This window comes from Lepeophtheirus salmonis, chromosome 1 (assembly GCF_016086655.4).
Source record: "Lepeophtheirus salmonis chromosome 1, UVic_Lsal_1.4, whole genome shotgun sequence".
Lineage (NCBI taxonomy): Eukaryota > Metazoa > Arthropoda > Copepoda > Siphonostomatoida > Caligidae > Lepeophtheirus > Lepeophtheirus salmonis.
Genome location: NC_052131.2, coordinates 44,456,332 through 44,471,868, shown reverse-complemented (window position 1 = coordinate 44,471,868; position 15,537 = coordinate 44,456,332). Strand labels below are relative to the sequence as shown.

The following is a 15,537-nucleotide window of genomic DNA, read 5'->3' as shown; positions in this document are numbered from 1 at the left end:
AGGAAGATTTAATGACGGAACTTCATCTATCTTCAGCGAACGGTGTTTCATAGGTTTGTTCGAACATATATATTCTGTGCAAAAATTTGAAATGAATAGAAAAAATAAGTTTCTTTTTACTATCAACAAATTTTCATCTAAAAATATTTAAAAAAATTGATGTGTAAGATCTTATAAAAAGTATTATAAAAAAATATTAATGAAATATAATTTTTAAATCATTTTATTTTAGCAAATAAGTTGATTCCAAGTTCAATGTTAAATACAAATTCATCATAGTTATTATGTCTCCTAAATTTTTAATGTAGTTATTTTAAGTAAATTTAGTTTTTGAAGTACAATTCGATTCTAGATTTGGGTGTAATTCTATTTATTACAAAATGAAGACAAGTATCAAAATAGACTTAATAAGCATCTAATTTCGAGGTATAATAGATTTGCATTTTTGCAAAAGCTCTCTATTTTTGCTAGGAAATCGATAAAAAGGAACATTTTCATCCTCTTTAACAGCTTTTCCAGCAACTTTTCTAATTTTACAAGATGAAACTACGTAAGTAGATGGTATTTATATTTTTTAATAAAATATACTGTTATAAAATGTATTGTAATGTGAATTTAGATGATTTATACGGATAGTTATGGTCAGTTATATTTATATTGTTTATAAATGTAAGTATTAGTTTTTTAAATCCAAAATATTGCAATGTTTAACTTTTAGCTCACTCCCTGTTTAAAAATTCAAATAAAGATATTCATTTATATCATCATTCAATTTATTTATGATGGACTACTAAAGAGTTAGCATATTTGTCCTTCGTTATTATTAATAGAAAAAGGTGGGCTTCTGAGGTTTTGTTGACTTTTAAAATTTCCACTCATCCATATACATATCTAGTAATTCATGTCTCAACCCACTAATTCAAATATAGATATAGCTTCTAACCTCAATTTAGTTTTTCTATTTTATGAATAGAATGCTGAACGGAATGCTAAACGCTAAAAAAATATATTGAACGGAACACAAAAAGCGGAACGCTTACAATACCATTCTACAGGTCGTTACCTTTATTGTGTCTCGCAATTTTTTCTCGAAAAATAAGCATAAACTTGAGTGCAAATATCATCGAACAACCTTTTCCCCTAAATATTGTCAATTTTGCGTTTTTAATATTTTGTGTGACCTTAACCTCTCAAAATTTAGTTTGTCACTTATTTTAACATACATGTATAGTCTTCCTACAAAGTGTTATTAAAATAGGCCAGTAACTTCTTCTGTTATCCTCCTTGCTAACAAAAAAACGGAGAGAAAAACATAACCTCCGTTTAACTTCGTTGGTAGAGGGGAAAATGACTAGTCGGTTGGTAGTTAGCCCATCCTTATCAATAGTGGAATGGATAATTAATAAAGAATAATTCACGACTTAACAAGAGGAATTCAAATATGCCCCATTAGGGTTCAGAACACTGATAGGAGGAAAAGAAGCAGACACATCAACAGCTGACAATATGATACACGGTAAATGTTTGTGTTAGTGTGGTAACGCAAGGTGTAAAAATTAATTATCAATTAAAGTCCTCCTACAATAATATTGAAGGAGAAGTACGGAGTAGTAATGGAACAAACACTATTTAGTACTTCAGAGATTCAACATTTTCTCGGATCCGGGTCGGTTTGGATCTTTAGACCTAAAAATTCTAGTAAATTTTGGATCCAGATCCGAAACCAAAATTAGATGGATGCAAGTCTCGAATTATATTAGTATTTTACCCGAAGTTCGAACCGTAATAAATGGAATCAGGATAAGGTTACATTTTTACTGATTACTGATGCCAAAACAATAAATAACCCTACGTTATTTCTATTAGAACATAATTGTTAATTATTATTATTATAATAATATTTGACACGTCATTAGCTTTACTGTATCTCACAAACCCTCATCCGAAAAGAAACAGATCCATTCGTAGTTGCGATGTTAATAAAAATACAAGGTTATGCCATAGCGTTTGCCGTACGATGTTTGACTTCCACCATGTATTTTAATATTGACGTCATAGTGTATGAGTGGTTTCCGTGATTTGTCAAAATCTGTCTCTCTTTCCCAGCAGTCGGTACGATACATCAAATTGAAAATTCAAGCAAGCCCAATTACATGATGGTCTAACAATGTATTTCTATTATCTTTGAGTAGTAGGCCAAATCTTCCAACCATGGAACTAATTCAATAATAGTTGATAATTGTTCACAATATAATATAAACTAATTCCTGTCCTACCAATCAATGTTAAGAACACTGATTAAAAGAAAAGAAGAAGAAATTGAGATAGCTATTAACCGTATACAGTGTATATTTTTGTGTTTGTCCACGAAGTAACCCCGTGCGGAATAACAACGCGATGCAATGATTTAGATAGTGTCGCTTCAATCATTAATCAAGATAAAGATCATGTTTACGTTCGATATAGATGAATACCTCAGATCTTTTTTAAGATCCGTAAAAGTTTGGGTCTTGCATCTTTACGGATAATACAAGTTTACTTATACCGTCCTATTTCTATTCAGAGACAGCCATCATCATGATTCATATAAAAACAACCACTTGAATCAGTGGAGTAGAAAAGTCTAGTGGTCAGAGAGAGAGGGGATATTGACTACATAATATAATAAATGAATTATAGATTATTAATATTATGTGTTCTGCCTATAATTTTTCTTCGTTTAATATGTAAAGAACTGTTAATACATATATATAATGTAAGATCAATGTCTGAATGTATAGAAAATGTAGTCTTCGGAAGTGGTTAAAAAAGAAATACCTTTTAAAGTTGAGGGACAAGGGAAATTAGATTTAGAAATATACTAATTATTGCAATTATTACTTAGTATTACAAATAATAACCATTAATGGCATTCATTGCAAATATATATATATATAATATGACATGGGAATTTGCTTGCATTTAATTACAAAATATATTTGATCTCATTCCGACAGAAAAAAATATGATATAATACATATAATTTATACCAAGAATTTTATTAAGGAGTTCTTTTTTATAGCAAGAGATATCTACCTATGTACTACTAGCTAGAGAGATGTTATACCTCTACAATTCGAATAGAGTCAACTTTTTCTCAGAAACATTTTTTAAATACATCATTATGTATTATAATCTATAAAGTACTTGTGGTAGTACCCAGCATAGGCCTCGACAAAGAGACACACTTTGCTTTAATAATATAGAAGATAACTCCCCGAGAAATCCTCAGTTTATTCTCCATTTTTCATAAGCACACTTATACGTAACTGCTCAATACTTATATTAATTCATATGACGTGTTCTCTCCTCAATAATGAAAGTATAATAATAAGAGTTTGAGAGAAAAAAATATTATGATGTGACGACTGATGAGTACTTTTATCCATGGTTGTGCCCGTTTCAGCGATTCTATCTGTCCCGGTCACTGTTATTTCATTTCACCTGTTCCAGTTCTTTTTTATACAGCCTCAGTTTTGATTACAGTCACTTAAAACGAGGGACGTCGCTAGAATTTTGGGACCATCAAATGATATTAAATACAAACAGGGCCCCATTATACGCAGAGTGTGTAGTGCCCCAAGTTCCAATAGGGGTCCATAAGACTAAGATTGCTCAAGACGATGGGTTTCAAAGTGGGGGCCGTGAGGGGGGGAGGCATTGGAAGATGGTGAATTGAGGGTTGTTTACAGTCTACACATACATAGTATCCATGTTTCGTATAAAAGGGGTCTTAGATAATAATGTACTAGTGCAAAGGGGCCTTTGCATGGTAAAGTTTGGGAAACCCTGGCTTAAGAAATATTATAGTTATTATTATTATAGACTTAGGAATTGTGAGCGGTCGCTCAAAAAATTGCTCATTTATCTAAACTGGTATGTTATAAATATATAAAATTGGGGCTCTAGTTAGATTACGCAACAGCTTTTGATGATTCTTTGATTATATTTTTCGAAAGAAGATCCATCTGCAAAAAAGCTCATTCATTAAGCTCTCTTTTTGAAAGTAAAACTATGTATATTATGCAATCAGATTTGTGAGGGAGCCAGATTCTGTCAATAGACCATGAGAGAAAGTGGAAATTTGGGCCAAAAAAGACTGTTGAATAGACCCCTTTGAATCTTGCAACAAAGGAGAAATACTTTTGCACCAAATTGTGAAATCCTGATCTTCCATTTTTTCTCTAATTAAAAATTGCTCGCTTTTGATATTTTGGTTACTCATTTAAAAAAAATTTAGCACTCTTTTTTGCTCGTTTTGGCCAAAAATATCACTCAAAAATCCCAAGTCTAGTTATCATATTATAGGGCCCGGCATGCTTAGTAGCAGACCTGGATCCATCATCTACCCCTCCCCTTCTCTCTTTTTTTTACACCGTCTGGTGCCTGAAACCACTTTTCAAGATCTATCAGAATTTGGAAGTAAAATACAACTATATCATCATGGCGACATCAAAAAACGCTGCAATTGCAAAAAAAAAAAAAAAAACTCAGAAAATTGACTCATTAATTAAAGTTAATTTATTTTTAATAAGTGGATACATTATCCTTTGCTGATGCTATTTTTTCATGAAGTTCTGAAGAATCGAGACTGATAAGCAATATATTGCTGTCTCGGTTTGACTTTCTCAGTTACAGTTCTAAGGATTCAAGTAACGGAAACTCTAGACCGATAAAGGAACATCATATTTTCTAAAAAAGGGAAATGATTAAAAAATCAAATTATAATAAAGGGAAAAAAAGGCTCAGTACATTTAACTTTGCTCGGGGCTCTACCCTGGCTATAATTAGTCCTGAAAAAGACATATACTGACTTTATTTAGGTATAAATTTTAATTATGGATTAATTAATTAAATATTTATTTATCTATATTAGGATGATTTCCAAGAAAGAGGAGACTTGGTCTGATCAATGTCGGCTTAAAGAATAAAACAATAACAAATTTTGAATTTGTTATTATAATAAAATATAATGTATTTTAGGAACTTGTTATTTTATTTACAAAAATTAAATTTTAGTATATGATTTTCATTTTAAGTTAATTTTTAGCAAAACTGATTAATTGGGCCTAAAATCCAATCTAGGTAGGTATGGCGAGGAATTTAGTTTCGAATCTTATATTTTAAATTAATAAAATTCAGGCCTTTTTTTATTAGGGTAGACGTTTCAAGTAACTTTTTCCCGAAAAGATACTTAAGAAGATCTGCCTCCCTTAATGTGTAAAGCTTATTTGAAAGTGGTACCCACTCTGCGGTAGTAGTAGTCTGAGACTGGTTGTGTATACAAGTTGTAACTTCTATAAACAGATTGCATAACACTTAATTTTTTTAAATAACAAGACTCAGTCATTTTAATTACCGATTATATGCATTGATGCTTTCATTTGATTTTGATCTTTAATAAGTCTTATTTATGATGTTAATACAAATAACTATAGACATTTGAACTTAATTACGTGCCACTACTTATCAATGAATCATTTTCATTATAAAGCAGTCAAAAGTTAGATCATTTTTTTAATTACTCAGAAGCACTTAGTCTAAATTCTTCCTCTCATTCTTGGAAGGGCAACTTTTACAAAATTGCAATATGTATATTATATACCTATTGCCAGAGAAGAGTTTAAATATCAGCAGATCCTTCATATCTCATAGTCATGTATATGTTTATAACAACATAAGTTGTACATGATGAGTTGATGATGTAATTATAATTATACATAATTCTTTAGAATTGAATCTCCTTCCGGCCTTCTCATCAGTTATCATCAGAATCAATGTGTTGCTGTGGACAAACTAGTTCTTTTATAATCAAATATATACAATTTTTTGCATTTTTACATGTCTCCCTCTTTCTCTCCATATGTTTCCCTTCCACTCCTATGGCTATACATAATAATATTATTTACGAATTTATGTTCTGTCTCATTCCTAAGAATTTGAGTTTATTTCTATAGTTCATTTATTCTCTGTATGAGACATTCAAAAGAAAAATATTATAGAAATATACATATAATATCATATACAAATTGGGAAAAATTCTTTTTTTTTTTTTTGATGATATCATGTTTTTTTTTACTGAGAGTGATGCTCCTTGTCTATGAGAAACTAATGAAGTTACTTCCTTCAATATAATAGTGGATTGGATTAACTCCATAAAAATGATAGATAATTTTTGGCGTTTCCTATTAATTATTAGATGACTTAGTAGAAGGAAATTAAAATATATTATTAGTAGCCTCTTGTAGCTTGTTCTTATAAGTAATATTAATATTCTAATATAAATAATAATAATATAGACACTACTAAGCAGTAGTAACAAGTAATTTTAAAACGGCTAAAAAGAAAGAAAGAGAAATCTTTTTCCTCTTTTCCTTAGCTAGTGAATCTCGTGTGATGACTGATGATGTTTCCTTCTAGCTGTATGGAGTTTGTATATTTGAGTAGGGGGAGGGGAAAATAAGAAGAAGTTGAGGAAAAAGAAAGAAAAAAATAACAAAATTCATGTTGTTGTTGTTATGATTATTATTGGTTGTGACTTGTGAGTGAGCACAAGTGCTAAAGCTGCTGCTGCTGCTGAGCGAAGGGCTAGTACAAACATCCTACACACCCTCCTTTAGCATGTACGTACCCACACTCACTCACTCACACACACTGCTCCCTAGCTGATGGACAAAAAAGAAGAAGAAGAAGAAGGAAAAGAGAGAGAGAGAGTCAAGTCTGCTATTGAATTGAAATGTAAAAAGTTAGATTTGTGTATCTGTACGTATGTTTGTGTATTTTTATGTGTGAGAAGATTGAGAAGGCGAAGCGAGTGTTTGAAGAAGAATCGGTTTCCTCCTTCTCCTCCTCCTCGACAACGACGACGACGACGAATAGGAGGAAGACAGCGGTTGTGTTAGCTCATGGCGCGAGGAATGATTGTCCGCTTTTGATTTGCTTGAGTATTGTATTGGAGGCAAGCTAAGGTTCGAAAGTGGTAGTGGATTGTTGGGATTGTTGGCTGGCTGGCTGGAGTGTTGTGTGTTGGTTGTGCGGGATTGATCGTGATCGTGATGAGGTGTATGCTTGGGGTCTTCAAGCATAGACGAAGAAAGAAAGGATGATGCTTAATTCCAAGATCCCCCTTCCTCAACGTTCCATTTCCAGCTCTGGGCTGGATTATCACTCTCCTGCGGCAACTCATACGTCTACTACAAATCGCTCCCCTCTGACTTCGAGTCTCTCTTCCCCAGAGTCTGGCTTTCCCAAGAGTCGCATCCCCCTTCCCTCAGGATCTTCTTCCTCTTCCTCATCCAACGGATCCTCTCCCACCAAGAAACCAACGTCTCCATCAAAGATCCCCCTTCCCGTCACGAACGAGGTCCAACCTCAACGAACCATGAGGAAATATGAAACCTTTGTCATGACGGGAGAAAGGATGCTCTGCATCAGCAAAACACCGGCTAAAGCCATCACAAAGAGCCTTCCTGCCTCTCCCTTGGATAGAGTGGATCACTCTCCTTCCAAAATACCACTTCCAGCAGCTACCAATGGAAAACAAACTTCCATTTCTTCCTCTCCAGAAAAACATATCTCCCCATTGGAGGAGGATGACGACGACGATTTAAAACCCTTTAAAACTCAAACTTCTCGTGTCTCTCGAACACCTGAGCCAATAATTTCGGCCCAGGCAGTAGCAGTAGCACTTCACCATTCACTCGACTTGGATGAATCTATTTCCCCCTCGCCAACAGAAGATCGACTCATAGACAATATGAACGACTCCATCTCTTCATCTTCTTCCTCAGATGACATCGAAGAAGTGGAACTAGAGGTTGAGCACTATGATGATGCATCTCTACGAGGGCCTTCCATGATACCCTTTAATGGAGGTGGAGGAGTCCAGGATCCTTCATCTGAAGGGGAGTCCGATTTAGAGTCTCTCCACAGTTATCATCCTCCTCCCAAAATTGTTGATGTTCCTAGTGCTATTCGTCTCGCCAAACGACTTTATCAACTTGATGGTTTTCGTAAATCCGATGTGTCACGGCATTTGAGTCGTAACAATGAATATAATCAAGTTGTTGCGGAAGAGTATCTTAAATTTTTTGATTTTTCAAACTTGACTCTGGATGGAGCTCTACGCTTATTTTTAAGCCAGTTTTGTTTGACTGGAGAGACTCAGGAGAGAGAGAGAGTTCTATTTTACTTTTCTAAGCGCTATATGGAGTGTAATCCTGAATGCAAATCCAAGTTTTTGTCATCTGACGCTGTTCACACACTTACCTGTGCTATCATGCTTCTTAATACTGACCTTCATGGAGACAGTGGTCAAAGGAAAATGACTTCAGGAGAGTTTATCAAAAATTTATCAGAGCTCAATGAAGGGCAGGACTTTCCGAGGGAGCTCCTCAAATCTCTATACTACGCCATTAAACATGAACCCATTCCTTGGGCCCTTAATAACACTGTTGGTGGAGGGGAAATCCCAAAGGAAATCATTGCTTCAGTTGGTGGAGGAGGAGGGGATAATGGTCTTGATTCCTTTTCTCATGAGGATCAACAATCTCGAGAGCGAGGGCGATCATGGGAAGAGTTATATCCCAAAAAAGATTCCAAAGAAAACTCCTCTCAGGAGAATCTACAAAGAGCTGCTACTGAAGATGACAATCTCTCTTCTAATTTACTGCCCAAGCCCATTAATTTAGGCTCTGGAATAAATCCTTTCCTTGCTCTTCCAGATCCTATGAGCTCCACAGACTATAAAAAAGGATATGTGATGCGGAAATGTTGTGTCGATCCCAATGGGAAACGTACAAAATTGGGGAAACGTTCATGGAAAATGTTTTATCTTAGTTTGCGTGACATGGTACTCTATTGTTTTAAGGATGAAAAGAGCCTTCGAGCGCCGGGAGCGTTTGAGGATCTTAATCAAGCTATACGAATTCATCACGGACTTGCTGTTCGAGCCTCGGACTATACTAAGAAACAATTTGTTTTCCGTCTTCACACTTGTGATCAGGCAGAGTACCTTTTCCAAACCTCGGACGAGAAGGAGTTGCTTACGTGGATAGACGCCATTAATTATGTCGTTGCCTCATTTTCCTCTCCGAAGCTACCTGCTCCTGTGAGCTCTTCCCACGCACGTTTTCAAAGGCCTTTGCTTCCTTCTTCAAAGTCAAAACTATCTCCAGGAGAACAGCTTCAAGAAAATGAATCAGCTCTATCTGAACTTCGACGTGAATTAGAGGAGCACCTTCAAAATAGACCTCCCAAAAACTCTTCTTCAGCTTCAATTTCCTTCTTTAAAGACAAACAAGACTATCTCAGTTTTGAAGTTCAACGATACGAAACATACATTCTCACACTTCGAACAAAATACACATCAGAACAGTGCACCGATGATGGTGATAAATCCAAATCATTGGAAAGGATTTTCTAAACAACAATTAAGGAACAATATCTCTTATCAATCCTTCGCACACATAATTTCATTGAGTAATAATAATTAGTATATATACATAAATATATATATATTATTAATTAATTATCTATTAATATACAAGTTTCTTTTAGAAGGGTATTTATTAGTAATAATGATAAGTTGGCCTTTTTTTTAATAATTTATTATTTTTAAAAGAAAGAAAAAAGGAACTCAAAAATATGTATTTTTACAAAATATAATTAATTAAAATAATTTCCTTCGAGTATCCCTCTTTGTTAGAAAACTCAAGAATCGTCGGTTTCTTTAAGAAAGATTTAAAAAAAAATATTTAGAAAAAGTAATTTCAATTTGAAAGTCAGTTGCTTGATATTTTTCTAATGCATATATTTATACACACATATATCTATTTATATATACACATTTTGTTGTTATTTAACAATAATTGCCCCCCCAACTTTTCTTTATTGCTTATCATCAATCCGTAGTAGTACGCTCGAGAGTCTTTTTGAATTTATCTAAAATTTTGCATGACGTTGAGTTCGTTTTATCATTCGCCTGTGCACTGTTTTTAAAGTTAAAAAAAGGCACAAATTGATTAATATTTCCCAAAGAAAAGTTACCCCACTCCAGAGTTAAGCAATTATTACTAAAGGTAGACAAACTAATTAATGTGTGTGTGTGATTATAGTTTTATAATTTATTAACAGCCTACTCTTACTGCTGAAATGATCCTTTATATTGAGTATGTGGTTATATATATATTTATATATATATATAATTAATTGTATTTAATTCTGGTTGGACCCCCGCTCCTCTCTCTCTTTTATTTTATATAAATCTTAAATTAATTATTATAATTATACGTGTTATTATAAATTTTACTATTTAATTGCATTTAATACTACTATAATTATTAGTGTAAAAACATATATACAAACGGAACAAGAATCAACAAACTAAAAAAATAATAATAAAATAAGCATTGCTTTATAACCGAATTTACTCCCATATCATCAATCTTCTTCCTCTTGACGACTCTCTGACTCTTCGTCCATCTCTGACCTTCTATATTGATCTTTTATAAGGGCAAGGGCTGGCAATGGAAGGATTGTGGAGGCAATCAGAATATAATTTATCCACATACTTCCGATATTTGGTACATAGAACAAAAAACAAAATACTGAGGCGATCACGTTACTCCCAATGGTGAGAAAGGCTCCAATTTCTCCTTCAGAAATAGGATACAGAATCTCGGATGCATATTCAAAATAAAGGGGAAGGGTTGCGACGGAAGCTCCGATTCCGAGGGCATTGGATATGTAAATTTGTACATAGGAACTAATAGGAATGACTTTATTTATTATTAGAAAGAACCAAATAAAGTTCACTGAGGAGAGGAGGAGTAGAAAAACAATGAGAACTCTGTATTTCCTTCTTATTCGATCAGCAAGGTAACCAAACAATAACCCAAACACACAGGATGAAACAGTAGATACCAATCCAATATTTCCGGCCTACAAATGTTTCATTACTATTAATTTAATATTATATAGGTGGATTAATTAATTGTATATACCTCCTTGTCAAGGATCCCAATGGAATTATAGTCAAGACTTTGAATTCCATTCCAAGCAGATTGAAAACCTATCATGATGCTATGTTAAGATTTGTTTTACTTCATTTAAAAAAACAACATATCAAAATTTAATTAAAATTAGTTACCTATATGCAAAGCCAATGAACCATGCTGTTTTATTTTTGAGAAGCTTCACTACGCCTGAAACAAAGTCAACCCTTGAAATAGAGCTTGAGGTACTAGGTGGAAATTTTGGCCTTGATGGATAGTAGACTAATACAGAAACAAAAACGATGATCTCAGCGATTAAAATGTAGAGAAAGTAGTAGAATACATCATCACGAATCCTTTCTTTCACAGTCTCTGGAGTTTTTGAGGGATCAGTGGCGTTAACTCCTATGTCTGAAACAATTCTTGGTCCTAACATGAAGGACAAGGCATTACCAAAAAGGTTAAACATTTGAGAAATTGATGTTGCAATCGTTCTCTCATTGGGAGGAAACCAAGTGGAGGAAAGAACTGAGGGAGCTGACAATATGGTTGTACCAGATATTCCATTTAGAATCGAGCCAATATGACTACTAATAGTAAATCTTTGTATAGATTTAGTGTTAAATACTCGGATTATCATGGATAGAGCAGAGAAGAATGAACATAGAAGAACTGCTGATTTGAGTCCTTTTTTCTCTAGAATCCATGATGATGGAATAATGGTAAGAATGAAGAAAATATTACCCCAGTTTGTCATCATGGCAAAACTAGATGAGGGCCATCCGTATGCAGCTTGTATTGCCAAGTCCATGGGGCCGTATATAGACCAAACACATGACTAATCATTCAAAAAGTTGTTTTTAATTATTGATAAAATCATCATTATCTAATTTTTAAGTACTCCTACTTGAAGACACCCGAAGAGAGCAAAGACTCCCACAATGTACCAGCGCTGAGGGTAAATTCTTGTCTCAGAAGAGTTGCTTTGAAGTAAGGGATCGGATTCATTTGGCGTTTCCATATAGTAAATATTATGATCTTTCCTATTCTTGAATGTTGTACGTATTGACAATATACGGTATCAGTACACCTATAGGCTATAATATGATATTGTCAGACAATTTTGACAGTTCGTTACTTACTAGTGAATGACAGAAAACGCTCTTTTTCTAATGAGCGCGAGTACTTGCTTGAACTGATTATTTTTGCGTTGATAGAATTATGATTTATGAATGATAGGAAGATAGACGCAAGGCAAATGAAAATAATTCTACCTACACACACGTACCTTAATAAATACCCGTGTAAAGGACAAGCCAAGGAATATACTCATTACTCTAGTTAGAGAACACTGAAAGGATTCATGAGTACAGAACTATATCTTTTTTGGTGTGTACTTATTTTGACCAAAGTGCAAAAGAAATTTCTCATATTAATTGAGTAAATCCAGTAGTAAATTAAAAATTTAACAGCTCATATATTAAACATTTTTAAAAATAATATAATTTTTTTATAGAGGTTAAACCATTAAGCAATTATCATTTGAATGACATCAAATATGTATTATATATGTATTTTTAATTCAACCCAATTTTATAATTTACACATGTATCATGTGTAAATTATGTACTTAAATACTCAAGATAAAATGGGGATAATTCTCAATCCAATCAGATAATTAATAGACGATTTTTAACAGTTTAATAAATTTTTGGATAGACTTTCTAATGAGATATATAAATATCTGGAGGGGCAGCGGATTCATAGAGATACAATATTTTATCTAACTCTATGAGCAGATGTTATTAAACCCATCAATGAGGTTGCGCAACCTAATGGGTAGGGTTGATAAAATTTTAAGGAAAAAATAAAGTGACAGGTTCTTAGTCAATAACCGGAGTTCTTTAGTACTGGAGTCTGCATTATATTTTACACGGCCTAATACTCAAAAAGCTGTGTTACAATTTTTTTAGTAAGACAAAGTATATTTACTATTTCATTTGTGTGGAAATAATTCTTGATTTATTGTTAGTTAATAAAATTTTAGCTGAAAAATGTACATATATAGAATATTTTCTTTCAACGATAATTATTTTGGCTCATAACTGATAATGAAAACTCCATTTTTAAAATTCTATGGTTGAATATAATATTCACTATGACCATTAATATAAAGCTACAGTGTAGAAAAATAAGTTTTTGATCTCTTGTCGATTTTTTTAAGTTTGCCCACTCATAAAGATTTTCAATGAGTTTGATGTCCGGAGACTGGCAGGCCGCTCCATGACCTTAATGCGGGTCTTCTCTTTTATTCACTCCTTTGTTACAATGGTCGTAAGTTTTGGGTGATTGCAGTGCTAGAAGATCCATTTTCTATCTAAATCTGCTGAAGAAATAAATTACATTTTGTATTCTGGTAATTTTATCTAAATCTGTTATATCTATATGAGAAATCATTCACAAAAATGTTTTTGAATCATCTTCAATGTTTTTTTGTTGAATGGGGGGAAATGTATTTTAATTAATTTCAGGACCTAATGTGTTCATTTTCAATAAGGACTTAATTAAATTTATTTTTTCCTTCTCTAAAAAATATCCGCAACTCAAAAAGTAATAACTACCACCAATTTGACGATCCGAATCTCCTTTCAATGCGGTCATATTTTATTTTTTTGAGTAATAGATGGACTATGGAAGACGGAACAATGCAAGTTAACATGGCAATGACAATAAATACATCATAGGGTTAAACATTTGATAAATTGCTGTATATTTACCAAAATCAGTATTTTCACATGATCAATTATATGTTGCATTTTAAAGAGTGTCTAAAGAAAGTGAAGGTTTGATTATATTTACATCAAATGGACAGAAGCAACAAAAAATGTTGTATACAAGGAGGTTTTACAATAAAAATTTACCTATTATATAATTATAGTCTATAATAAATCGTTTTAGTTTAAAATTTTAATATAAATAAGCTATTTTTCATTGGCTATCTTTAAGATAGTGTGTTCGTGCTAGTATATATATAAATTAAGTTATATTTATTTAGGTTACAAGGAGGCGTTTATTTTTTCTTTCCATATGGATATTATCATGTATCATAGAAACAAAAATATATAGATTTCACATGTTTACTGGTATAATCCTTTGTGTAAATGAATAAAGACAAAAGTATTGAATTGTGATAACTGTCTTGAACAAAAAATAGAATAAGGCTAAAGAAGAGAAACTGAAGGAGGTGCTACTCATACACTAGCATATTACCCTGATAATTCCATTTACTAAACATCCTGAAAGTTTCCATAAAGAAAAATAAGACCTGTTAAACAAATTAACAATTCTACGATGTTTTCAACCTTGGCCCAAAGTTGAGGGAGGGGTTAGTGTGCAAGGAAGAGAACTCTCCGACTGAGTTTCTATCTGAAAATTTAAAGATTAATTCAGAAAAAGTATAAAATATTGATATGAACATATCATAAAATATAATTTCTAAATATATAGATATTTTGTTCCTAAGCACAAATATTAGACTTATTATTTAATCATGAATCGCTCCTAAAACATAAAGCTATCTCATTTTTATTTTCATAAGACAACCTCTTTTAGGTTAACTAATCTAAAATCCCCATTGATGACATTACCTGAGTTTTGGGAAATTAATCACTAGACCATAATCATTCCTCTTCTCCTCTATTATTTGCAACGTTTGTTGAAATTATATATTTTTAGCTCATTAAAGTTACCGGAGTACCGGGTGGTCCATTGAAATCTGAACACTTACTTATTCAATAATTAATTAAGGATGAGTGGTTGAAGTTTATTAATATTTCGACATATTAAAACATAAACAATTAGTTACAAAACAAACCTGAGCTCTTTAGCTTAAGTACAAGTCGAGAAAATTTACACTTTAACGTGATTGACGAATTTCCATTCGCGCACTCCAAGCAGTTGGGCGTCTCCAGGACTATCGTCTACGCTATCAGCAAGTCTAAAACGTTGTAGAGGAAGAAGATCTTTAAAAAAACCAAACAGAATCCGGAGGAGTTAAAGAAAACAGCCCAGGCCAATCCCCTGAAGTACATGAGGGCCCATGCAGCAGATCTCGCTGGTTTCACACCAGACTGTCCAGAGAGCTATCAAAAAAAGTGCGTGGAAGGAACCTTGTATGGGGGAAGAGGCCACTTTTGACACTAGTAATTTACAATTACAGTTCTAGGACACAATCCCAAAAACCTTAGTGCTGAAATCAACTCTGTCAAATGACGACATTGCTAAATAAAATAATAAACTTATTTGATGATGATTAATGCTCCAATTCTATGTTAATATTATTATTCCCATTCATGTTACTCCAAAATTAAATGGTAAATACTTAATTCATAACTAATTGATTCATTTAATTATGAGGATGCTTCAAAAGTTGGTTCGACCCGCAATTAGAACCGTTGTATCAAAAATCATGACCGCCCCAATGAATAAATAAAAGAATTATCTA

The 15,537-nt window shown here is 33.0% G+C and overlaps 2 protein-coding genes and 1 long non-coding RNA gene across 3 annotated transcripts; 1 reads left to right on the top strand and 2 right to left on the bottom strand.

Annotated features, from left to right (window-relative positions):
- The first annotated feature begins 476 nt into the window (after positions 1 to 476).
- Efa6 (Exchange factor for Arf 6) lies at positions 477 to 10,464 on the top strand. The gene is made up of 2 exons (XM_071893826.1): positions 477 to 9,519; positions 9,952 to 10,464. The coding sequence occupies exon 1, from the start codon at positions 7,142 to 7,144 to the stop codon at positions 9,461 to 9,463; it is 2,322 nt and encodes a 773-aa protein (XP_071749927.1). The 5' UTR covers positions 477 to 7,141; the 3' UTR covers positions 9,464 to 9,519; positions 9,952 to 10,464.
- Positions 10,333 to 12,382, bottom strand: LOC121130968 (solute carrier family 49 member 4 homolog). Its single transcript, XM_071893831.1, has 4 exons — positions 11,941 to 12,382; positions 11,189 to 11,871; positions 11,043 to 11,121; positions 10,333 to 10,980 (listed from the first exon to the last, which is right to left on the bottom strand). The coding sequence occupies exons 1-4, from the start codon at positions 12,052 to 12,054 to the stop codon at positions 10,480 to 10,482; spliced, it is 1,377 nt and encodes a 458-aa protein (XP_071749932.1). The 5' UTR covers positions 12,055 to 12,382; the 3' UTR covers positions 10,333 to 10,479.
- A 1,697-nt stretch (positions 12,383 to 14,079) lies between these two features.
- Positions 14,080 to 15,290, bottom strand: LOC121129870 (uncharacterized). Its single transcript, XR_005868563.2, has 2 exons — positions 14,908 to 15,290; positions 14,080 to 14,459 (listed from the first exon to the last, which is right to left on the bottom strand). It is a non-coding gene; the product is annotated as an uncharacterized lncRNA (long non-coding RNA).
- Positions 15,291 to 15,537: the final 247 nt, after the last annotated feature.